Source organism: Peromyscus eremicus, chromosome 23, assembly GCF_949786415.1.
Source record: "Peromyscus eremicus chromosome 23, PerEre_H2_v1, whole genome shotgun sequence".
Taxonomy (NCBI): domain Eukaryota; kingdom Metazoa; phylum Chordata; class Mammalia; order Rodentia; family Cricetidae; genus Peromyscus; species Peromyscus eremicus.
Window position 1 is genome coordinate 202501 of NC_081438.1, and position 23267 is coordinate 225767.

Sequence of the window (23267 nt, forward strand, 5' to 3'; positions counted from 1 at the left end):
TGACAACTGGCATTAACCATCACAGGTCTGTAAGCTGTCTTCTAAAAACTATAAAATCCCAAATTGTTAGTATGGATCATAAGGACCCTCTTGACCTGACCCTTGGCCACCTCTTCCCATCTCCTGTCCCTTTTGACTTCCTCCACCTGCATAGTTCTTCTCTTCAACATGCCCTGCGCTCCTCCCTCAGGACTTTTGTACTTACTGTGCCCTGAACACTATTGCTTCTCTTCTGTGTGCTTCTGATCAATGTCTACAACACAGGAGAAACTTCCCTAACTGCTTCAGGTTACATATTTATCTGACTTTTTTTTTTTTTGTCTAGTTCTTCTCAGCTCCGTGAGAAAAAAAGGTCTACGTACCTATTTTAACCACAACTATATGCCCAGCACACAAGAGGAACTCTGTACATACTTAGAAGAGCTAAATTAATAGAGGACAAACCTATAAAATTCTCTAATAAAAATTAACAGAAACAAGAATATTTCATTAAGAAACTGAACGATGTAGATCAAAGTGCAAAGCTCACCAGCAACAGGGCTTACCACTCAGGGTTGGAACGGTGTCCCTGGTTCCCTGGTCTTGACAACATTCAGACTGCAAGGGCTATTGCATTCACTGGCTAAGTAGAACTTTGGACACACCTTGATGCAGGACTTTGCCTCTGGCACCCACATTCTACAGCAGTGGTTTTCAGCCTTCCTAGTGCTGCGACCCTTTAATACAGTTCCTCAGGTGGTGACTCCCAACCATGAAACAATTTTCATTGCTACTTCATAACTGAAATTTCGCTACTGTTATGAATAGTAATGTAAATAACAGATATAACTATGAAAGGGTCGTTCGACTCCCAAGGGGTCACAGCCCACAGGTTGATAACCGCTGCCACACAGGCTGTAATTGCGCAGCTTGAGCTGCTGGAGCCCCTTCCCTTATACTACCCTGCGCGAGCCCCTCCCCTGTCGGCGCCTGTCCTTTCCAATCCTCTTCCCTGTAGGAACCCACCTGCTGACTGCTTTGGTGAACACGGGATAGAGCTTTAGGAGCAGCAAGTATTGGGCGAGCGCTCGCCGCGGAAGCGACCCGAGCTGGGATTCCGCCCGCAGTCTTGACAAGGCAGGTGCCATCGCTGTCCCAGCTCTGAGTTGCCCCGGGCGCCCACCCAACAGCTGGCTAGTCAGGCATCCGGCCCAGGACACCGGGCACAGGGCGGGGACGGCCTGACATTTCCTGCCCTACCAAGGCCCTCAGCGCGCCGGGCCGACCCCGCCGCGCGCGCGCGGCTCACGGCCGCGTATTTTACCCCGGTCCCTGCGACCCACCCTCCCCACTCTGGGGCGGATTGGAGAGCCGAGGGGCGGGGCGGGGCGGGACGGGGCGGGCCCCGTGCCACGTCTGCCCGACGCCTGAGCGCCACGCCTTCTCATTGGCCGGAACTCTGATCTCGCGAGAGTAGGTGAGAGCGCGCCAAATTCTCCCTGGACCGTCAGGAAACTTGTGAGCTGCGCGATGGTCCTCAGGAACACGGGACGTAGGCACGCCGAACCGGGCGCGGACGGCGAAGGCAGCCGGTGAGAGCCGGCGTCCTGCTGCGAAGGCACTGGCAGTAGCTGCGGCCGGAGCCAGCTTGGGCGGGTGCCGTGTCGGGTGGAGCGGCGGGCTGGGCGTGCGGCGGGGATGACCGGGCGGACTCCCGCCTTCACCTTGTGTAGTTTTATTGAGATGCTAACTCGTTCCGTAGCCCAGGCTGCGTTCTCTAGACGTATTTGTGCCTGTTGTGTGACCTTACTAGGAGAGAACGACTATTCTCATCAAAGAGGGAACAGGAGAACCATAGAAAGATTCTGTCTAGTCTAGCTTGGCGAAGTAAATCAGTTTATTGGGATTGCTCAAAGAATCATCTGTTTCTCATGGGCACCTGCACCACCGAAAGTCCCAACTCTCATGCATTGTATTAGAGTATGATGACAAAAGAAACAGATGTGCATATCTTATGCTGTGATTGGTAACACTGCCTAGTGGCAGAAACAGTTGGCTGTGCTGTGTGACAATGTATCAGAATGGGAGCCCTGGTTGAGCGGAAGCCCTTCAAGAGCTGAGTAGTGATAATGTTTTCCTAGCATATGGGTTTGATGTACAACACCTCCATCGCAGCTGTGGTAATTGACTTGGACCAGCAGGTAGTTGTGCATGACAGGTTCCTGAGAGAGAGATGACCAGGGGATGAGAAGATAAGAAAGTTAAGGATCAAGAGGTCTCACACAAGCTGATGGCTCATGCAAGCAAATGTATTAAGTACTGGTAACTGTGTCTCAAAAAATCAACCCCCCCCCAAAAAAAAAGTACAGCATCTTATATATAGGTTTCAAGCACAGAGTGTCACAGAGCACACAGCAGCCTTGGGATTGATAACCATAGCACCTTTAGGTAAAAACATTTGGTTTCTCCGGGATCTCAAGCCACAGCTCCCTCAAGGCTCTGGCCCCAGGCTATTACTTGCTCTGCCATAGTCATTCCTGGTTTAGAAAAGTAGCTATGTTCCTTTTCCATACATCAGGGCCTCAGGGAAAGCCTCGGTCTAACTCTCAACAGTAATGATAGTTACTGTGCTGGCTGCTTCATGTCCATAATGCCATGAAAAGGCACATTGAGGTGGCAGTAGTCTTATACTGTTATATTCATGCTGTACGTCAATTAGGAATGAGAGATGTGAAATAATTTACCTACCTACTTTCACAACTACATGTGCTTTTTTATTTTATTTTATTTTGCTGTGTATGTGTGTGTGTGTGTGTGTGTGTGTGTGTGTGTGTGTGTTTGAGATGGAGGTTTCTCTGTATAGCCCTGGCTGTCTCTGTGTGTGTGTGTGTGTGTGTGTGTGTGTGTGTTTGAGATGGAGGTTTCTCTGTATAGCCCTGGCTGTCTTGGAACTAGCTCTGTAAGACTAGCCTGCCCTTGAAATCAGAGATCCTCCCACCTCTGCCTCCTGAGTGCTGAGATTAAAGGCATTCACCACCACCACCAGTGGTGTTTTGCTTTGTTTTGTTTTTAAACTAGAAATGGAACACAATCTCACACATGGAAAGACATACTATACCACTAAGCTATATCACCAGCCCAGGACATGCCCTTAATCATTCAACTTTGTCGTGTACTTGATGTCCTGAGAGCAGATAGAAAGCTGTTAAAAATAATAATAGGCCTTTCTAACTCTTTCTGGGCATTCAAGATGTCGAAGCGAGGACGTGGTGGGTCCTCTGGAGCAGAATTCTGGATTTCCCTGGGTCTTCCGGTAGGAGCTATGATCAACTGTGCTGACAACACAGGAGCCAAAAATTTGTGTATCATCTCTGTGAAGGGAATCAAGGAATGACTGAACAGACTTCCTGCTGCTGGTGTGGGAGACATGGTGATGGCCACAGTTAAGAAAGGCAAACCAGAACTAAGAAAAAAGGTCCATCTAGCTGTGGTAATTTGACAATGAAAGTCATATCGAAAAAAGATGGAGTGTTTCTTTATTTTGAAGACAATGCAGGGGTCATGGTAAACAATAAAGGTGAGATGAAAGGTTCTACTATCACAGGTCCAGTCTCAAAGGAATGTGCAGACTTGTGGCCCAAAATTGCATCCAGTGCAGGCAACATTTCATGGCAGTGTATTTGTCAAATATATTAATTAAAAAGTCAAAAAGAAAATAATAGGCGGGCAATGGTGGCACAAACCTTTAATTCCAATATTGAGGAGGCAGAGGTAGGTGATTTCTGAGTTTGAGGCCAGCCTGGTCTACAGAGCAAGTTCCATAACAATAAAATAGCTTTTAGAAACTTTTTTTTTTTTGGTTTTTCGAGACAGGGTTTCTCTGTGTAGCTTTGTGCCTCTCCTAGAACTCACTTGGTAGCCCAGGCTGGCCTCGAACTCACAGAGATCCGCCTGCCTCTGCCTCCCGAGTGCTGAGATTAAAGGCGTGTGCCACCACTGCCCGGCGCTTTTAGAAACTTTTGTTCATATTCACACACACTCAACTCCTCTCCTTAATTCCTCCCAGATATATCCCTCTCCAATTTGTAAGACCTCATTTTTTTGTTTTGTTTTGTTTTTCGAGACAGGGTTTTTCTGTGTAGCCCTGACTGTCCTTGAACTCACTCTGTAGAACAAGCTGGCCTCAAACTCACAGAGATCTGCCTGCCTCTGCCTCCCCAGTGTTAGGATTAAAGGCATGTGGCACCACCACCCGGCAAGATCTCTTTTTTTGTTTTTGTTGTTGTTGTTGTTGTTGTTGTTGTTGTTGTTTTTAATAACCTGGTTTGTGCTGCCTCTGTACTCCTGGATATGGCAACCAGTAACAGCTTTTAGTTTATACTTATATGTCCTGTATGCTTTATGTGGATTAGCTCACTTAATCTTTGCAGCAGTCCTGTCAGGAAACCATGTCTCCTTGAGGCTGTAGATAGTGATAAAAAATGTGAGCTTTAGTTATATCTGTCTCCTTTTTCATTGAATGAGGTAATGCATGGTACTCTTCATAGGTGCTGTCGTGAAAATTAATTGAGAATGTGTCCTCAGAGTACTTTGACACTGTCTGTAGTAATGTGTAAGCAGTTGTCTTTGTTTTTACATTTTTATACTCTTGCTGAATAAAAAGTAAGGTAGACAGCTTATAGGAAAGCGTATTGGGAGGAGATGGGGTCTGGGTGACCAGCTTTATAGCCAACTTTTTTTTTTTTTTTTTCTGAGACAGGGTTTTTCTGTGTAGTCCTGGATCTCGCTCTGAAGACCAGGCTGGCCTCGAACTCGCAGAGATCCACCTGCCTCTGCCTCCCGAGTGCTGGGATTAAAGGTGCGCCACCACTGCCCGGCCTTTCTAACAAATTTTGCCAACTCATCAGGATGGTATTTCAGGGTCAGGGAGTTTTATATTCTTCAGAAGTAACACTTCATTCGGCCCTGGTTTTGAAGAAGTTCTAGGTGCAGACTAAAACTGTTTTTTCTAGCAAAGTCAGAAATAGTTTGTGTTTTTAATTGGAGGTATATCCAAGCAAGATGTGGTAGTACACACTTGTAGTTCACCACTTTGGAAGCAAGGGCAAGAAGATTATGAGTTCAAGGCCAGCTTGAGACTGTCTCAAAAAGAAGCAAGGAGAGCTGGGCATGGTGGTGCACACCTCTGAAACCAGCACTCAGGAAGCAGAGGCAGGTAAATCTTTGAGTTTAAGGTCATCCTGGTCTACAGAACTAGTTCCAGGACAGCCAGGGCTGCACAGAGAGACCCTGTCTTGAAAAAAAGGGTTAGGGGGAGCCTTAATCTTGAAGTAATTGTAGAATCTTTTATACTTGTCAGAAATACTGAAGATCCAGTCTGCCCCAGTGATAGCTTTTAACTGCAGTGAAAATACAATGTCATAGCCAGTTGTCATCAATTAGATTGCACCAACTGCCCTTTTACACATGTACATGTGTTTAGTTCTCTGTTGTTTAGTCACATGTATATTTATGATTTTATCACCACAATCAAGATACAGAATGCCAGGTCACAAAGATTTGGATGCTGATTTTCATGACCATAGCCATTCTTCCTCTCCCATGTTTGTCAGCTGGTGATCTGTTCTCCATCTCTATAATTTTATTTTTTAAATGCTGTATAAAATGTCACAGTGTATCTTGAGAGCATTGGTATAATTCTCGTGATCCATCCAAGTTGTGTTTATTAATTCATTGCTGAGTAGTATTCATATATGGATAAGCTAAAATTACTCTCTTGGTGAAAAATATCTGAATTGTTTGCAGGTTTAGCTTTTATAAATAAAGGTGCTGTGATATTTGCATACAAATTTTTGTGAAATGAGTTTTTATTTCTCTGGCATAGAGCTTAGCATTGCACTTCTGGGCTTTGTGCAGTTTTTGTATTCCAAGAAGAAGCGGCATCCTGGTGTGACTGGTGTTTTTGTTAGTGTTCTGGTGATAGTCAAATGGGTTGGGGTTCGCGATTGCCTTTGTTGTGTTTTTTCCTGTAAATGCTGGGTTTGGTTTTTGTTTTTTTTTCATTGAGCCTTCTGCTGGCCTTGATGTTTTCTTCAGGGATGCATATGCCATGCCATATCAGAAACACATAGACATCAAGTGTTGTGGTACACGCTTTTAATCCCAGCACTTGAGAAGCAGGCAGGTGGATTACTGTGAGTTGGAGGCCAGCCTGTCTCCTAAACAAAACACATAGATAAAAGTTAGGGGTCTGAAGTGGGAAATGTGAATGGTGAAGCCTGATTCTTTTCTTTACTCAGGGATGATGGTCCCTCTTCCTCAGTCTCAGCACTCAAGCGTCTGGAACGCAGCCAGTGGACAGATAAGATGGACTTTAGGTTTGGTTTTGAGAGGCTGAAAGAGCCTGGAGAAAGGACTGGCTGGCTCATCAACATGCACCCTGTAAGTATCTGAATGAACCTTTGCTTCTAGTGGGTGGCTGTCCCCTATCCTATAATCATCAATCTTGTCTAATGGATAGGTGATAGGGAAGAAGAAAGCCATTGTCTGAGAAATCTAGTTATTGGAAGTGCTTCTCCTTTCCTGTTTAACATGGAGGCCACAAAGTGGCCACCGTGGTAAGACCAAGATGAAAAATATGCTAACCATCAGCAGAAAGCTTTCAAGAATCATTAAAGGGAAATTCAGAAAAATCCTCACTGGGGAGTCATTACAATGCGGTCCTTATGAATGAGGCTGGTAGTGTTTGTATTGGGGCAAAATAAAAGGCTAGGTGCAAGGATTTTGTCTTTATAGTACTCAGTTTCTCAAAAAGTAGCCCAGAAAGAGCTCTTAGGCTATGTAGAAGATAATATGCTTGGGGCTGGAGAGATGGCTCAGAGGTTAAGAGCACTGACTGCTCTTCCAAAGGTCCTGAGTTCAATTCCCAGCAACCACATGGTGGCTCACAACCATCTGTAGTGAAATCTGGTGCCCTCTTCTGGCCTGCAGGGATATGTGCAGACAGAACACTGTATACATAATAAATAAATAAATCTTAAAAAAAAAAAAAAAAAAAAATAATATGCTCATGTTCCATGGTTCTCCTACAGACTGAGATTTTAGATGAAGACAAACGCTTAGTCAGTGCAGTGGATTATTACTTCATTCAAGATGATGGAAGCAGATTTAAGGTAAGCCCTTGACCTAAGAAAAATAAAGCCTACTCATGACAGGTAAGTGGTCTAAAATAAGGAGTATTCATTCACTCTGTGTCGGGGAGGAAATGGGAGGCTGTAGTGTATAGTTGCTTGCAACCCATCAAGAACATGGCCCCTGTGAACTTCAGTCACATTTAAAATATCCTGAGGGAAGGTGGCTCAGGAGGTTGAACAGTATTACTTCTTGGGTTCTAGCCCATGAGAGATGTGCAGATCTAAATTTCATATATACAGTATCTTTAAAGAGCTGCCAAAGAAAGGGACTGGAGAGAAGGCCCAGTGTTTAAGAGCACTGGCTGCTCTTCCAGGGGATCCACGTTCAATTTCCAGCAACCTACAAGGCAGCTAACAGCTATCTGTAATTCCAGTTCCAGAGAATCCAATGCCCTCTTTTGTTGTCCGAGGTCATCAGTTATGCACTTGGTATATAGACATACATTCAAGCGAATACCCATACATATAAAATAAAAATAAATCATTAAAAAAAGAAAAAAAAAAGCTCTCAAGGTCCAAGGTACTTTGTATCTAAGTTACTCAGAGGTTGCCACTCTGAAATCTTTTTCCCTTTTTTCTTCCTTGTCACATCCTTTTGGTGACTTTTATAGGTGGCCTTGCCCTATAAGCCGTATTTCTACATTGCAACCAGAAAGGTAAGTCTGCTTGGTAGAAACAGGTCGAATGATCTATTCCTTATCCTACCTAGTAGATTTCAAAACAGAAATGGGTAAGTAAGAAGATATATCTTACTAATAGAAAATATATGAATTCTGATCCTGATTTAGGGTTGTGAGCGTGAAGTTTCATCTTTTCTATCCAAGAAGTTTCAGGGTAAAATTGCAACATTAGAGAATGTTCCCAAAGAAGATCTGGACTTGGTGAGTATCCCCAGACCTTCTAGGGGCAGATGAGGCTGGTGTCCACACTGTCTATAGCAGACAGTCTTGGATGAGGTAGAAGGCCAGGTCATTTACTGGGTAGTGGGGCAACCTGGAGGATGAGGGATGGTGGTTACTCCCAAAGCTGTGTTTAAGGAACTTTGGTAGTATTGCAGGTGCCACATGCAAAAGTAAGCTAAATGCTTTGACTTGTATGTGTTTACCTAACAGTCTTTACCCTCCGTTTCTCGTTATTCATCAGCTGTCATTTTACTTTAAAGCCAAATCACTTGGTCGGCTTGAAGCGGAGTTACATCAAACTGTCCTTCCACACTGTAGAGGACCTTGTCAAAGTGAGGAAGGAAATCTCACCTGCTGTGAAGAAGAACCGGGAGCAGGACCATGCCAGTGATGAGTACACAGCAATGCTTTCCAGGTAACTTTCCTTCTCGTGAGCAAAGTGCCAGTTACTCCAGAATAACAAGCTGATATAAGGCAGGAACTCTTCAGAGAAAATCCCTTCATGTTTGGCTATGTGCAGACAATTTAGATGTTCTTTCTGTTAAGTAAACACTAGCTTCCCACGGTTGTGTTCTGTTTTGTGAGGAGGTAGATGTGGCTCTAAAATTGAGTTGCTGTAGCAATGAGGGTATTTATTCCCCCCTCCCCCCAGCTGTGGACCGAACCCAGGGCCTTGTGCTTGCTAGGCAAGCGCTCTACCACTGAGCTAAATCCCTAACCCAGCAATGAGGATATTTTAGAGGGCTCCATCCTCTACCACTTTAACACTGTCTACAAATGTTATCAGGTGTTTTGTTTTATAGATGCTTTCTCCAGAGAACCTGGAGTATACAGAGAAATTTAAATGCAGATTGCAAGTACTGTTATTAAATGTTTAGGCACATTAATAACAGAAAAGCAAAGTAAAAACAAAAACCTTAAGTTTGCATGATTTCAGAAATACTGATCTTGATAAAGAATCAATTTGAGATCCAGGTGTAGTGGTACATGCTTTTAATCCCAGCACTCAAGAGGCAAATGGATCTCTGTGAATTAAAGGCTAGCCAGAGCTATTTAGAGAGACCCTGTTTCAAAAAAAGAAAAAGGGCCTGATTATGAATCTCCAGAACCCAGATAAAGCTAATGAGCATGTAACCCCAGTGTTTCTATGGTGAGATCAGAGGCAGAGACATGAGAATTCCCAGAAGCTCATAAGCCAGCCAACTTGGTGTATGCAGCAACAAAACAACAAAAAAAAGAGACCTTACCTCAATAAGAAGCAAGGCAAGGACCAACACGCAATGTTGGCCTCTGTCCTCCACATGTGCGTTCTGGCATACATACATACACACTAAAAAAAAAAAAAATCAAATAGAATCCCACCCCCTCACCCCCGCCCCCCGAAAAATCAGTTTGAGATTTGGACACTTCTGCAGTGTATCCCCTAACTCCAGTCATCTCTGGTGATGCCATAAATTACTTTTGGGGATATTTTAAGATGTAGTTTGTAACAGCCTGTGAGCTCTCTTTGATGACTGCCATTTTTTTCCTCTTAAACCACTTAATTTTGAGCTTAGAGTGATGGATTGTATTTTATTTTAATTTAAATTTTGTGTATATTTGTGTGTTGCTGAGGATTGAACCTAGAGCCTTATGCATACCACTGACCTTTTCTTTGTCTCTCTTCTTTCCTTTAATTGGTTGATTGGTTGGTTGGAGTCAGGTTCTCACACTGTAGCCCAGTTTGGCATGGAACTCATTATGTAGACCAGGCTGGCTTTATATTTAAAGCCCTTGTCCTGCTTTAGCTTCTCAATTGTTAGAATATTTAGTGGCTCTTTCAGTGAAAGATTTTCCACTTGAATATAAGACTGTTATTGAAATAGTTGACATTATCTAGTCACTTCATCATACGCCAAGCTAGATGCTTTATGATATTAATACTTCATTCCGACAGGATAATCTAGTTACTGTCATCTTCATTTTCTTAATGAAGAAAGGGATGTTTTGCAAGGCTGGATTGTGTCTGTTAGTACTGCAGCTGTCCACAACTCTGCTCACTTCAGCTTTGCATGGAGCAACCTGCTAGTAGAGATGATGTGTTGGAAATACCACACTGGGGGGTACTCCTGACTATAGTGCAATGTCTGACTTACGTCTTGTAAAATGTACACATCTCCAGTATACCTTAATTCTCTTTTCTCTGACCTGTTGCTCAAGTTGGGTGATAATCCAAGGCCATTTCTTGAATGATTGACCTGGACTTTACAGCCTCCCCATTTGCCTTTGTGTTTTTTTTGTTTGTTTGTTTGTTTGTTTGTTTTTAAGATTTATTTATTTATTATATATACAGTGTTCTGTCAGCACATATCCCTGCAGGCCAGAAGAGGGCACCAGATCTCATTACAGATGGTTGTGAGACACCATGTGGTTGCTGGGAATTGAACTCAGGACTTTTGGAAGAGCAAGCAGTGCTCTTAACCTCTGAGCCATATCTCCAGCCCCTGCCTTTGTGTTTATTCGCTTTGGACTCTTAGGTCTTTACTCCCCCAGTACCATGCAGATCATAATCGAGTTAGTGGCTTTCTTTGCTTACTCTCCAGTATTCTGCAAGGAGGCAGTGTAATTACTGATGAAGAGGAAACCTCTAAGAAGATAGTTGACCAGTTGGACAACATAGTGGACATGCGGGAGTATGATGTTCCCTACCACATTCGCCTCTCCATTGACCTCAGAATCCATGTGGTAAGGTGAAGGTAGCTGTTGCTTGAGTAAAGTTCCTGGGGAGGGACGGGGGACTCTGGATAAATCTGCACAGAAATAGATTTTTCTGGAGCCAGCAAGATTGCTTGGTGGGTAAAGGCACTTGCTGCCCTGAGTTTGAACCCCAGGATCCACATGGTGGTAGGAGAGAACCAACTCCTACAAGCTGTTTACTGACTTCCACACATGCATACATACACACATTCACACTCTAAGTAAACGTAATTAAAATTTTTTTGTTAAGTAAATAGACATTTCTGGATGGAGAACTCTTTCTTTAGTTAATGTATGCTTCATTATTCTGCAGGCTCATTGGTACAACGTCAGATTTCGAGGAAATGCATTTCCTGTGGAAATTACCCGACGAGTTGATCTTGTTGAACGACCTGTAAGTTGTTGCATTTCCTCAGTCCTAAAATCTATTTTTTCTTTAAATATTTTCTGAAAATATTAGTAGTTTTTTTTTCATCAGTCTCTAACCTAAAAGCATATTTTTGTACTTATGTTAACCATAGACATCAATATTTGAGCTAGACTGGATTTGAACTCTTGAGCTTTCATTTAGGTACTTGCTAGCCAAGTGATTGATGAGAGTAGATTTGTAAGTAGAAGATACTAGTTCAGGTATCACTTTTAGTTATCAGGAAAATTTTTGTCTTCAGTTTTCTTGTTTCCACGATGAAAATGTCAGCTCCAGCACAGTCACTTGCTAGTGCTGTCCTAAAGTTCAGGTGAGACAGTACATGTTAAGGAACTTTGAAACTGAAGTGCTCTGATGAGTAGCTTTATCCCTTGTGTTTTCATTTCCATACCCTCAAAAACCTCACCATGGGGTTTTATTATTATTATTATTATTATTATTATTATTATTAAGAAATTTTCAATTCATTTTACATACCAACCGCAGATCCCCCTCTTCTCCCTCCTCCTGCCCCCCAGCCTTCCCCTGCAACCCACCCCCTATTCCCACCTCCTCCAAGGCAAGGTCTCCCATGGGGAGTCAGCAGAGCCTGGTACATTCAGTTGAGGCAGGTCCAAGCCCCTCCTCCCTGCACTAAGATTGTTTTGGGATATGTATGGTTATTTTATTTGTGGTGCTGGTAATTGAACCCAGGGCAGAATGTGCGTGTCCAAGGGATGTGTTCAGACTTGAATTCATGGTATATTTTGTCTTTCTAGGACCCTGTGGTTTTGGCATTTGACATTGAGACAACCAAACTGCCTCTCAAATTTCCTGATGCTGAAACAGACCAGATTATGATGATTTCCTATATGATTGATGGCCAGGTGAACAGAATCTCTTCTTAGGAAACTTTAAATGCTTTTGTGGGGATTTTGTTATTGTTCTTGAGGCAGGGTTTCACTATGTGGCTCATCTTTGCCTCATACTCATGGTGGTCCTCCTACCTCAGCCGTCTGAGTTCTGAGATTACAGGCAGGTACTCCTATGCCCGGATCACCTTTATGTTTTTGTGGAGTTCTTTGAAATTAGTTTCTTGAAAAGCTTTTGGGTGGGCTGGGAGTCTGTGTCTCAGCTTTTCTGTGGTTAACTTGCATTGTCTGCTCATAAACTTTACCAGGGCTACCTCATCACTAACAGAGAGATTGTTTCAGAAGATATTGAAGATTTTGAGTTCACCCCCAAACCAGAATATGAAGGGCCCTTTTGTGTCTTCAATGAACCCGATGAGGTAAAGAAGCTTCCTGTAGAAACTTCCTTGTGTTTGGTATAAGGTGGGAAAAGGCAAACTGATTGAGCTCAGATGCTTTTGCTCAGTGAGCTTTCTCTTCTATGGCCAAGGCTAGAGTGGGTCCTTAGCGTATGGGCTGACATGAAGCTGCTGCTTCTGAGTATTTGGGGAGGTATTTGCAAGCTGCTGATTTCTGTTATTTGTTGAGCTCAGGTCCATTTGATCCAGAGATGGTTTGAGCATGTCCAGGAGACCAAACCTACCATTATGGTCACCTACAATGGGGATTTTTTTGACTGGTGAGTCCAACTTCCTGTTGTGGGTAATTGTGTTAGGGAGAGGTGGAAGAGGAGCAGCTCTGACTGGCAGTTCACTCCAGTGTCTCCTGGGAGTGGTCTGTCTGTGTTCAAGGAGGAACAAAGGAAGAATTAGAGACTCATGTATCCCCATTGCTTGTTTCTTTTGTTGTTAGGCCATTTGTGGAGGCTAGGGCAGCAACCCATGGCCTGAGCATGTACCAGGAGATAGGCTTCCAGAAGGACAGCCAGGGGGAATATAAAGCATCCCAGTGCATCCACATGGACTGCCTCAGGTATGTATACACCACATAGTAGGGGTTCATCACTATGACCTCATAAATGATATATAAAGGTTTCTTGTGCAGACGGAGGCCATTGATACATCTGTTGTGAGAGAGGAGATTGGCCTCCAAGGAACTGCTTTGGGTCATAGCTTGTTGCTAGTCTTCCATTTAGTCAACAAGTATGTTAAACAACAGCCTGCGGGATAGAAAAGCTGGCCTAAGAAGAAACAAACATAGAGCAAGATTCTGGTACTTACATAGATGAGGTCAGAGTGAAGCATAAGGCTGGTCCCACAGGATATATGGTTTCAAGATGAGCTCAGTATGTTTCATGCTGACTGAAAGCAAGTATTGAAGTCATGGTGTTTGGAGCATAGGTCCATGTAGGTAGGAAGACATATGAATACACAAATACAAAGAACTAGCTGGATAAAACCAAAAAAAAAAAAAAAAAAAAGAGAGAGAGAGAGAAAGAACTAGCTGGAGAGAGTAGCATCTGAACTGAGCAAAGAAATTGAGTTCCATCAGCCACCACAGGTGTTTGAGGTCTGCTGTTTGTTTTACACTGATATTTCAGCCTTTGGATTAGAGGGAGGCCAAGAGGTTGGGACTGGTTCATAGGGTAGCAGCTTGACCAAAGGCAGTGGGTAAAAAGAGACCTGCATTTAGGTTTGCTAGTATGAGCTGGGGCTTTAGGGATGAATGGGTGCCTGAGGTCTGCTCAGTTGATTTGGAGTGGGAAAGAGTAATTTTGAGGTAAAAGAGGATTCTGCTGCAATCATGTTAGTGTGGAGCTTTTGTGTACTTGGAGGAGCCCAAGACTAGATGATGTCACCTAGAGCCATAGGCTTGGTTGAGACTTACATCCTAAATTAGGGTCTCATTCAAAGTTGTAATAGATGACAAACTATCAAGGTTAGAAGTGTGATGAGAGGAGAAGGCCTGAGAATCTGTTGAGGAGGGGGCCATGGAGAATTTGCAGAGGGAGTAGACAGCTGCTAGTACAGAGGTCATGGGAGATAGAGACTAGATAAGGTCACTGGATAGTGTAATCCCTGGGGAAGGTATTAGTCATGTGCTAGGTGGACTCTGGAGGCAGAAGTAAGAAGTGGAGATAGGTTCCATATTGAGGAGGTACCTTCTGGGGTATGTGTGTACATGTGTGTGCACATGTAAAGGCCAGAGATCAGCGTCAGGTATCATTCTCCATTGCTGTCTACTTTTTTTTTGAGATGGGGGGCTGGAAGTGAGCCTAGAACTTGCTCCTTTGGCAAGACTGGCATACCACCATGCCTAGCTTTTACGTGGATGCTGGGGCTCTGAACTCAGGGCCTTATGCTGTATGGCAAGCACTTTATCCAGTGAGCCATTTTCCGAGCTCTAGAGGGTGTCTTCTAAAGAAAGTGCTCTTGAGAGAGCTCATACTGAAAGGACAGTGTAAGAAGAGGAAAAATGACCAGGTAGTTTATGAAATACGGTTTGAGAGGCACACATAGGCCAGGGGATTATTGCTATATTGCCTTATCATTTCTCCATAACAAGAGGCTGAATTCTTTGCTGAAAGTAGAGGGTGAGGCAAGGGGTACAAAGGATTCTCTGACATCTGCTTGTACTTTGTGGATACATCTGAGATTCAAGTGAAGATTTTATGGGAGAGCATGGCATTGGTTTCTTGACTATCTCCAAGACCTACATTTTTATGTGTTGTCTGGTTTTGCCAGCCTTTGTGTTACCATCATCTCTAGAATTTGTCCTCTTGCCAGGTGGGTGAAGAGGGACAGCTACCTTCCTGTGGGCAGTCATAATCTCAAGGCAGCTGCCAAGGCCAAACTTGGCTATGACCCTGTAGAGCTGGACCCCGAGGACATGTGTCGTATGGCCACTGAGCAGCCTCAGGCACGTAAGCCCATTTGCTCTTCTATGCATCCCTGAAGTCATAGACATTCTGACTAGAGAGACTAGGTTACCTGAGATGTGGGTGCTAGCTTTAGGTGGCCCACTCCTGCTCAGCCTTGCCCCCTTCTTGAACTTCATTTTCAGTAGTTCATGAATTTCCTTGGACCCTTGGTTTTTAATGCTTCTGCTCTCTGATGTTATCCCCAGACTCTGGCCACTTACTCAGTGTCAGATGCTGTTGCCACTTACTACCTGTACATGAAGTATGTTCATCCCTTCATATTCGCCCTGTGTACCATTATTCCCATGGAACCTGATGAGGTTAGTGCCACCTATGGTCTTCTAATCCTCCTCCTCTCTTTTCTACATGCACTGATGCTCAGAGGTGGGCTAGTCCTGGAGACTGATAGTGAACTGCTATGTGTGGCTTCACTGGCATCTTTCTGGTGTCCAAGGGTCCCAGTGTGAGACTACCTGCAGGAAGCAGGAACTGCTGTTGCTAGCTACAAAACTTTCCTTTCACATGCAGTCGTAGACTTTGCTGAGGAGTCAGAGCTTTTGACAGATTTGGGGTAGCTAGATACAGCATCTTCCCTGCAGGTGCTGCGGAAAGGCTCTGGAACACTGTGTGAAGCCTTGTTGATGGTGCAAGCTTTCCACGCCAACATTATCTTCCCCAATAAGCAAGAGCAGGAGTTCAACAAGCTGACAGATGATGGCCATGTGCTGGATGCTGAGACCTATGTGGGGGGCCATGTGGAGGCACTAGAGTCTGGTGTCTTCCGAAGTGATATCCCGTGCCGGTTTAAGATGGTATGCTTCCTTCCTGAGTCTTCTGGGGTTATGCCTATTCCCATTCTTGTGCTATTGTATACCCAAGAAGCCATGGCCTGAAACAGTCTTTATCTCCATCTCTCCTATAGACTGCTTCTGTCAGGTGGTTTGTCTGGCTCAGTACCATTCCCACCCCCTCTTACATAAGATGAACCTCCATCAGGGCTTCCTAAGACACAGTACACTTGCACAGCATTCTCTGGCACATCCTGCCATGTATCACACTGGAGGCAGATTTAAAGATCTATCTGACCTGTGCCCTTTCCTTTCTTAAACCAGAATCCTGCAGCCTTTGATTTCCTGCTACAGCGAGTTGAGAAAACTATGCGCCATGCCATTGAAGAAGAAGAGAAAGTGCCTGTGGAGCAAGTCACCAACTTTGAAGAGGTAGCCATCTAGGAGGCAATGAATTGGCCTATATTTGGATCTGTTCTTTCTTATATGCTTAAAGCATCTCGGGCTCTTCATGTGGTTTTGTCATACTGCCTCTGGGACCTGCTGTTCTATCTTCATTATCTTTTATTGTACCTAGGTCTCTTCCCCCCCCCCCTTATTTGTTTATTTATTTATTTATTTATTTATTTATTCATTTATTTATTCATTTATTTATTTATTGTGGTTTTTCGACACAGGGTCTTACCTTTGCCTCTCAAGTGCTGGGATTGAAGGCATGTGCTACCACCAATGTTCCTTTGTTTTTCCCATCTCTATAGGTGTGTGATCAGATTAAGGCCAAGCTCACCTCCCTAAAAGATGTTCCTAACAGAATTGAATGCCCTCTCATCTACCATCTAGATGTTGGGGCCATGTATCCTAACATAATCCTTACAAACCGCCTGCAGGTGAGACCTCAACTTCCCACAACATAATCATCTCTCTTGCAGACCCAGGTTGTTTTCTGACCCTCCCCTCCTCTTATAGCCTTCTGCCATAGTGGATGAGGCCACCTGTGCTGCCTGTGACTTCAATAAGCCTGGAGCAAATTGTCAGAGGAAGATGGCCTGGCAGTGGAGGGGAGAATTCAGTGAGTGTTAGGCCCTAAAGGTTGCTCAGCAGAGCAGGACAGACCTAGATTCTGATCTTGGAATCTCTCCCATCACTTCCTTTCCAGTGCCAGCAAGTCGAAGTGAATACCATCGAATCCAGCATCAGCTGGAGTCAGAGAAGTTTCCTCCTTTGTTCCCAGAGGGGCCAGCACGGGCCTTTCACGAGCTGTCCCGTGAGGAACAGGCTAAATATGAGAAGCGGAGGCTGGCAGGTGAGTGCTTGGCAAGGCCACAGTTTGACAAACAGTGGCTCCTTTGATCAGAGATATGGGCACACTGCAGCTCCAGGGCAGTAGAATTTTAGATTCAAATTATGTTCTTTCTGGGGGGGTTCCTTTCTTTGTTTCGTCTTCGCAAATGCTCAGGAAGTAACCTTTGTCACAGTTTTGGTATCAAGTGGTTAGTTCTTGGGGACTGTTCTCTTTTACAATGATGATTAGCAGTGTGTCTGGGTTTTCCGTTCATTTGTGTTACCTTAGGAAGGTGAGCATACCTGTGTCCCAGCTTGCTCTTTTGTTATCTGGAAGATCTCAGCTACCACTCCAACACTCTGAATTATCTTAGATTATTGCCGGAAAGCCTATAAGAAGATCCATATGACCAAGGTAGAAGAACGTCTGACAACCATCTGCCAGCGGGAAAACTCATTTTATGTGGACACAGTTCGCGCCTTCCGAGACAGGCGCTATGAGTTCAAAGGGCTGCACAAGGTGGGTCAAAATAGACTGGTTTCTGAAGTGAGAGGGTCTTTGTTTGACTCTGTGGAAACACCTTGGTCTACAGCTGTAGTATGTGGGGATCCTGTGAGCTGCCACCTGCGTTTGGATAATAAATGCACAGTTGTCTATAAACATAAAGGATTGATAGCAGAAAGGGTGGAGATTGATTGTCATGGCCTAAGCCCTTGGAACCATGCTGATCAATTGTTTCAGAAGTAATTATGTAGATCCACACTTGCAAAAGACACTGGCTGTGCTGATAAAGTCTGACTGAACTAGATACATCCATGAGTTGACTGCTTTCCCAGCACAACAGGTAAGTAAGTAGTCCTTATAGACTCTAAGGCTACCACCACATACACTGTATTTAACCCTCTAATTTAGAGGAATAAAGCAAATGTTTTTTTCTTCTTGCTCTCTCTCCCTCTCCTTTTCCCTCTCCCTCTCTTTCTTGATTTCTCAAGACAGGGTTTGACTGTGTAGCCCTGACTGTCCTGGAACTCACTGTAGACCAGGCTGGCCTCAAACTCACAGAGCTCCCCCTGGGATTAAGTGTGTGCCACCACTGCCCCACTGGCTTTGTTTCTAGATCATGATGACAATCTTGATGGGAGGCATGGTAGACAAGAAGTACTAACTTTATGGGGACATGGCACATGGAATAAAGGAAATGTGCTAAGGTATTAATAGGTGGCAGTCTAAAGAGGGAGTGGTCTTTGTCTTTTCTCAAGTTCTCTATGGATTTGAAAGTTGTTCTTTGGGTTTTTGTTTTAGTTTTTTTTTTTATTTTATATGTTTGAATGTTTTACTTGTATGTATGTATGTACCTGATGGCCTTAGAGGTCAGAAGAGGGCATCAGATCCCCTAGAACTGTAGTTAGAGATGGTCATGAGCCATCATGTGGGTACTGGGAAACAAACTTGGGTCCTCTGCGAGACCCCCTGAGCCATCTCTCCAGCTCCAGATTTGAAAGGTTTTAATACTGAAAATTTAAACTTGTTGACCTTTGTGGGCTGAAATCAGAGAAGCTGTAAGGTACTTAGGTTCACCAATTTACTTCCAGGTATGGAAGAAGAAGCTCTCAGCAGCTGTAGAGGTGGGTGATGCATCGGAGGTGAAGCGCTGCAAGAACATGGAGATCCTTTATGATTCACTGCAGCTGGCTCACAAGTGCATCCTCAACTCCTTCTATGGCTATGTCATGCGCAAAGGGTATGGGCCACATGCAGTAAATGAACAAACAGGGAGGGAATGAGCAAGATGTGATGACCAAAAAGCAAGAAGTGGGGGATGTCTTCAGGTATTGAGGGAGCCAGCAGATAAATGTGTATTAATGGGAGTGCTCTTCCAGCTTACAAAATGTTGGTGACACAAGCTTAGTTGGGATTGGGTCCATGGGAGTAGGGTTCACATTGGCTCAAGGATCTAGGTGTTGGCTTGCTGCTGGATACCTTGATTTAAATATAATGGCCTGGAGATAAGATTTGTTCATTTTGACATTTTTTTGTGTCACTGTATCATCACTAGAGTGGGAAGGACTTTTAGGTAATGTTTAATAGCATCAGATTATTTAAGGGGTGGGCAGAGGAATGACCAATGAAGAGCGTAGAACTTGACTGACGGGCTGAAGTCTCACAGCCAAGGTGGAGCCTGTTCTAGGAAGAAACAAATCAATTGAATGTTCGGGAACATAGAAGAAAAGGGTGCTGTTAACCTGTAGCTCTGTAGAAAAGGAAAGAGAACTGGTAAGTGTTGATTAGGTCGTATCTGATTGTGTTTGTATGTTGGGGTTTTTTAAATGTGGGTATGGGTGTGGGCATGCACATACTACAGTGTTCATGTAAAGGTCAGAGGACAACTTTGGAGAGTCAGTTCTCTCCTTCCACCATGTAGGTACATTGTTTCAAACTTAGGTTATCAAGCTTGGTAACAAGAACATCAACCCACTGATCCATTTTACCAGCCCTATTTGTTTTTTGGGTTTGTTTGTTTGTTTGGTTGGTTGGTTGGTTGGTTTTGTTTGAAGGGAAGGGAGGTCAGGTTGAGACAGGTTTCTCTGTGTAGCCGTGGCTGTCCTGGAATTAACTCTGTAGACCAGGCTGTCCTGGAACTCACAGAGATCTGCTTGCCTCTGCCTCCTGTATACTGGAATTAAAAGTGTGTGTCACCACCACCCAGCTTATTTGTTGTTTTTGTTTTGTTTTGTTTTGTTTTTAACACTTTTAATAATGTATTTATTCTTATTTTATGTGTTTGCATTAGTGTTTTGCTCACATGTATGTCTGTATGAAAGTGTCAGATCCTCTGGAACTGGAGTCAGACAGCTGTGAGCTGCCATGTGGGTGCTGGGAGTTGAATCCAGGTCTTCTGGAAGAGCAGGCAGTGCTTTTAACTGCTGAGCCAGCTCCCCATTTGTTGGTTTTTAATGAGAGTGAATGTGCTAACAGAATGGAGAGAGAACAAGGAAGATGTCTAAGCCCAAAGAATAAGGTGGTAGGTAGGATGAGCTGGCAGGAGGCTGACTGCTTAGAGTTTCTAAGAGGCAGGTAGGTGAGGGTAGGATTTGAGAAGAGCTATGACAAGAATGAAAAAGGCATAGGAGTAGAGTGGGATTGAGAGTCCTACTGACCTTGAAATTGTGAACTGATATATGATGGCATGTTAACCCTTCCAGAACTTTCTTGAGCCACACTAGCCACCCTAAAGTAGGAATAGAAGTACCCTCAGGACAAAGCCAAATTCCACCTTAGTTCTGTCCTGCTTCAAATATGTTTGGCTGCTTCCATCATCTCCTGGGAATCCTTTGCCTCTCCTGATTCCCTGTGGAGGGAGCCTCCCGTCAGTCCTTCTCACCATAGACTTTTGGCTGTCCTTTCCAGGGCTCGCTGGTACTCCATGGAGATGGCTGGTATCGTCTGCTTCACAGGAGCCAACATCATCACTCAGGCAAGAGAGCTGATTGAGCAGATCGGGTGAGTGTGGCCTGGGTTGGCTGCAGGGTTTGTACCATAGGGGCATGGCAGGGGCAGTAATAGGAAATTGTAAAGACTGGGAAGACAGAACTGGGTTTGATGTTATCATATTTGAGATATTAGACACTTGGCCTCTAAGGACTTGTGGCCATGACCCTGTTTCCATGAACTTCACTCCTTTCTTTGAAGGAGGCCCTTAGAACTGGACACAGATGGAATATGGTGTGTCCTACCCAATAGTTTTCCTGAAAATTTTATCATCAAGACAACCAATGTGAAGAAACCCAAATTGACCATCTCCTATCCTGGTGCCATGTTGAACATCATGGTCAAGGTGAGTGGGTCTTCAGGGAAAAAACATACCATTCTGACCTCTGGCCTGTTCCCAGTGTGGCTATTTGGAAAGATCGCAGCTGGTGACATCTTTGGCCCCGTACAAAACCACCCATCTGTGATGCTCTTTTTCCTAATTCCTCAGCTGTCATGGTCAGACTGTTAGATTCAGGTTGCAAAGAAAATTTCTTTCACTTTCACAGAACCATACTACTTTTGCTCTTACTTTTATTTTAAAACAATTTTGAACTTTAGACAAAAGTCTCAAAGATAGTACCAAAGAAGGGTGGGGATATGGCTCAGTAAAGTGGTTGTCACACAAACATGAGGACCTGAGTTGGGATTCCTAACACCATTGTAAAAGCTGAACATGTCAGCAACCATTTAGTCCCCGGGTTTAGTCCCCGTGCTGGCCAGGGGACACAAGGAAAGGTTAATGCCTGGGGATCATTGGCCAGCAAGCCTAACCAAATTGATGAACTCTGGGTTCAATGGGAGATCCTATTTTAAAAAACGAAGTGGGGCAAGCTGGGCAGTGGTGGTGCACACCTTTAACCCCAGCACTTGGGAGGCAGAGGCAAGCAGATCTCTGTGAGTTCTAGGATAGCCAGGGCTACACACAGAAACCATGTCTCAAAAATAAATAAATAAATAAATAGCCGGGCGGTGGTGGCACATGCCTTTAATCCCAGCACTTGGGAGGCAGAGCCAGGTGGATCTCTGTGAGTTCGAGGCCAGCCTGGGCTACAGACTGAGTTCTGGGACAGGCTCCAAAGCTACACAGAGAAACCCTGCCTCAAATAAATAAATAAATAAAAATAAAGTGGGGAACAGTTGAAGCAGACATCCAGCTACACAAAGAAACCATGTCTCAAAAATAAGCAAACAAATAAATAAATAAAAATAAAGTGGGGAACAGTTGAGGCAGACATCCAGCGTCAGCAAGGCTTCCACATGCACACATACAACATATACCACACACAAATAGTGCAGAGAACTTTATGTCTTTCAGGCAGCTTCCCCTAATGTTAAACATCTGCCTAAAGTATCAAATGAAGAAATGTATGTTGGTATACCCTGTAACTAAACTACATATTTGGAGTCCCCACTTCCAGGTGCTCACAATGTGTCCTCTTTAACCTGGACAGTGCCTTGGTCTTTGCTTTGGTCTGAAATCTTGTTTTCTGCTGTCAATTTGGAGTTCTCATTATAAGGCTAATTGTTATTTGGGTTTCCTTGGAGGAATATGAGGGTGATGCCTGATCATAACTTTCTCATCTTTTGAGGCATAGGCTCTATCACCAGGTTGTCCACATCAGCCTTGTGTCTCTACAAGGAGGTCCCCCATTTCCCTGGTCATATGCTATTCTTTCCTTAGTAATCACACCCAAGGGTCACTGTCTTCCCTGAAGGAATGAGCATCAAAGAGCATCTGGGCATGTGTTAGAGCCACCACAGTAATTAACAAGTATCATGAAGGCATGTTTTGAAATGCTCCTTAAACTTTATAACTCCTGACTTTTGCAGGTATCAATAGCGTCACCTATACCACTGTCAGTTTCCTGTGCTGGTGTTTCTTCATGGCAGTTTGCTGTTTATCCCATTCCTTCTGCTTGATCATTGGAATTCTATAATGGATAGTTGTTACTGCTTCTTCATTGATTGGTTTGCAGCAGTGTGGATTCATGAGCATCTTTTATACCTAGGATGATAATCCAGGATGATCCTCAAGTCTTTTCTTGTTCAGTTTGTTCCTTGCTGGCCACAAGGACACACACTTGTTTCCTTTTTTTGGATCGTGTGTTTGGAGCATTTTCTTAGTTGGTGCTATAAGATACTCCAGTCTTACTTGTATTTTCCTGTCTTAGCCCTGGAGTCAAGCATTTCTTCAAGGAGCCTCTCTCCCCTATTGAAACACTGGCAACTCTTGATGTGTTTTTGTGTTATCTTTTTGCCTTTCCCTGAGGGTCATATGTATGAAAACATGCAACCCAAATCTTACAAATTACACTTGGGACTTGGTGTGTTGCTGTGTGTGTGTCAAAATCACCAGTTATGTCCATTGTGTGATAGAGCTTGTTTGCTGGCCCATAGACTCCCTGAGGAGAGGAAGTGTTTCCTGGGTGTGAGCCCTTAGAAGTGAGGTTGCCTTTCTTGTTATTGGTTCTTAGGAAGGCTTCACCAACCACCAGTATCAGGAACTAACGGAGCCTTCCTCGCTCACCTATGTCACCCGCTCTGAGAACAGCATCTTTTTTGAAGTTGATGGACCATACCTTGCTATGATACTCCCAGCCTCTAAGGAAGAAGGCAAGAAACTGAAGAAGAGGTAGGAATCTCAGAGCCTTATATTTTGGAAAGGAAATGTAGTGAATG

The 23267-nt window shown here is 44.0% G+C and overlaps 2 protein-coding genes and 1 pseudogene across 2 annotated transcripts in view; 2 read left to right on the forward strand and 1 right to left on the reverse strand.

Annotated features, from left to right (window-relative positions):
• Positions 1 to 1329, reverse strand: part of Pxmp2 (peroxisomal membrane protein 2) — a 10955-nt gene extending 9626 nt beyond the window's left edge. The window contains exon 1 of the mRNA XM_059249519.1: positions 1006 to 1329. Coding sequence (XP_059105502.1) covers positions 1006 to 1127 — 122 coding nt within the window. The 5' untranslated portion in view covers positions 1128 to 1329. The remainder of the gene's footprint in view (positions 1 to 1005) is intronic.
• Positions 1330 to 1472: 143 nt separating this feature from the next.
• The window catches only part of Pole (DNA polymerase epsilon, catalytic subunit), a 58521-nt gene continuing 36726 nt past the window's right edge, over positions 1473 to 23267 (forward strand). The window contains exons 1-24 of the mRNA XM_059248837.1: positions 1473 to 1571; positions 6279 to 6420; positions 7071 to 7151; positions 7784 to 7828; positions 7961 to 8053; positions 8335 to 8489; positions 10657 to 10798; positions 11124 to 11204; positions 11996 to 12103; positions 12397 to 12507; positions 12721 to 12806; positions 12980 to 13099; positions 14854 to 14986; positions 15194 to 15307; positions 15587 to 15799; positions 16100 to 16207; positions 16534 to 16662; positions 16742 to 16844; positions 16932 to 17078; positions 17431 to 17576; positions 18650 to 18798; positions 20466 to 20558; positions 20748 to 20892; positions 23063 to 23220. Coding sequence (XP_059104820.1) covers positions 1510 to 1571; positions 6279 to 6420; positions 7071 to 7151; positions 7784 to 7828; positions 7961 to 8053; positions 8335 to 8489; positions 10657 to 10798; positions 11124 to 11204; positions 11996 to 12103; positions 12397 to 12507; positions 12721 to 12806; positions 12980 to 13099; positions 14854 to 14986; positions 15194 to 15307; positions 15587 to 15799; positions 16100 to 16207; positions 16534 to 16662; positions 16742 to 16844; positions 16932 to 17078; positions 17431 to 17576; positions 18650 to 18798; positions 20466 to 20558; positions 20748 to 20892; positions 23063 to 23220 — 2864 coding nt within the window. The 5' untranslated portion in view covers positions 1473 to 1509. The remainder of the gene's footprint in view (positions 1572 to 6278; positions 6421 to 7070; positions 7152 to 7783; positions 7829 to 7960; positions 8054 to 8334; positions 8490 to 10656; positions 10799 to 11123; positions 11205 to 11995; positions 12104 to 12396; positions 12508 to 12720; positions 12807 to 12979; positions 13100 to 14853; positions 14987 to 15193; positions 15308 to 15586; positions 15800 to 16099; positions 16208 to 16533; positions 16663 to 16741; positions 16845 to 16931; positions 17079 to 17430; positions 17577 to 18649; positions 18799 to 20465; positions 20559 to 20747; positions 20893 to 23062; positions 23221 to 23267) is intronic.
• Positions 3230 to 3675, forward strand: LOC131898216 (large ribosomal subunit protein uL14-like; annotated as a pseudogene).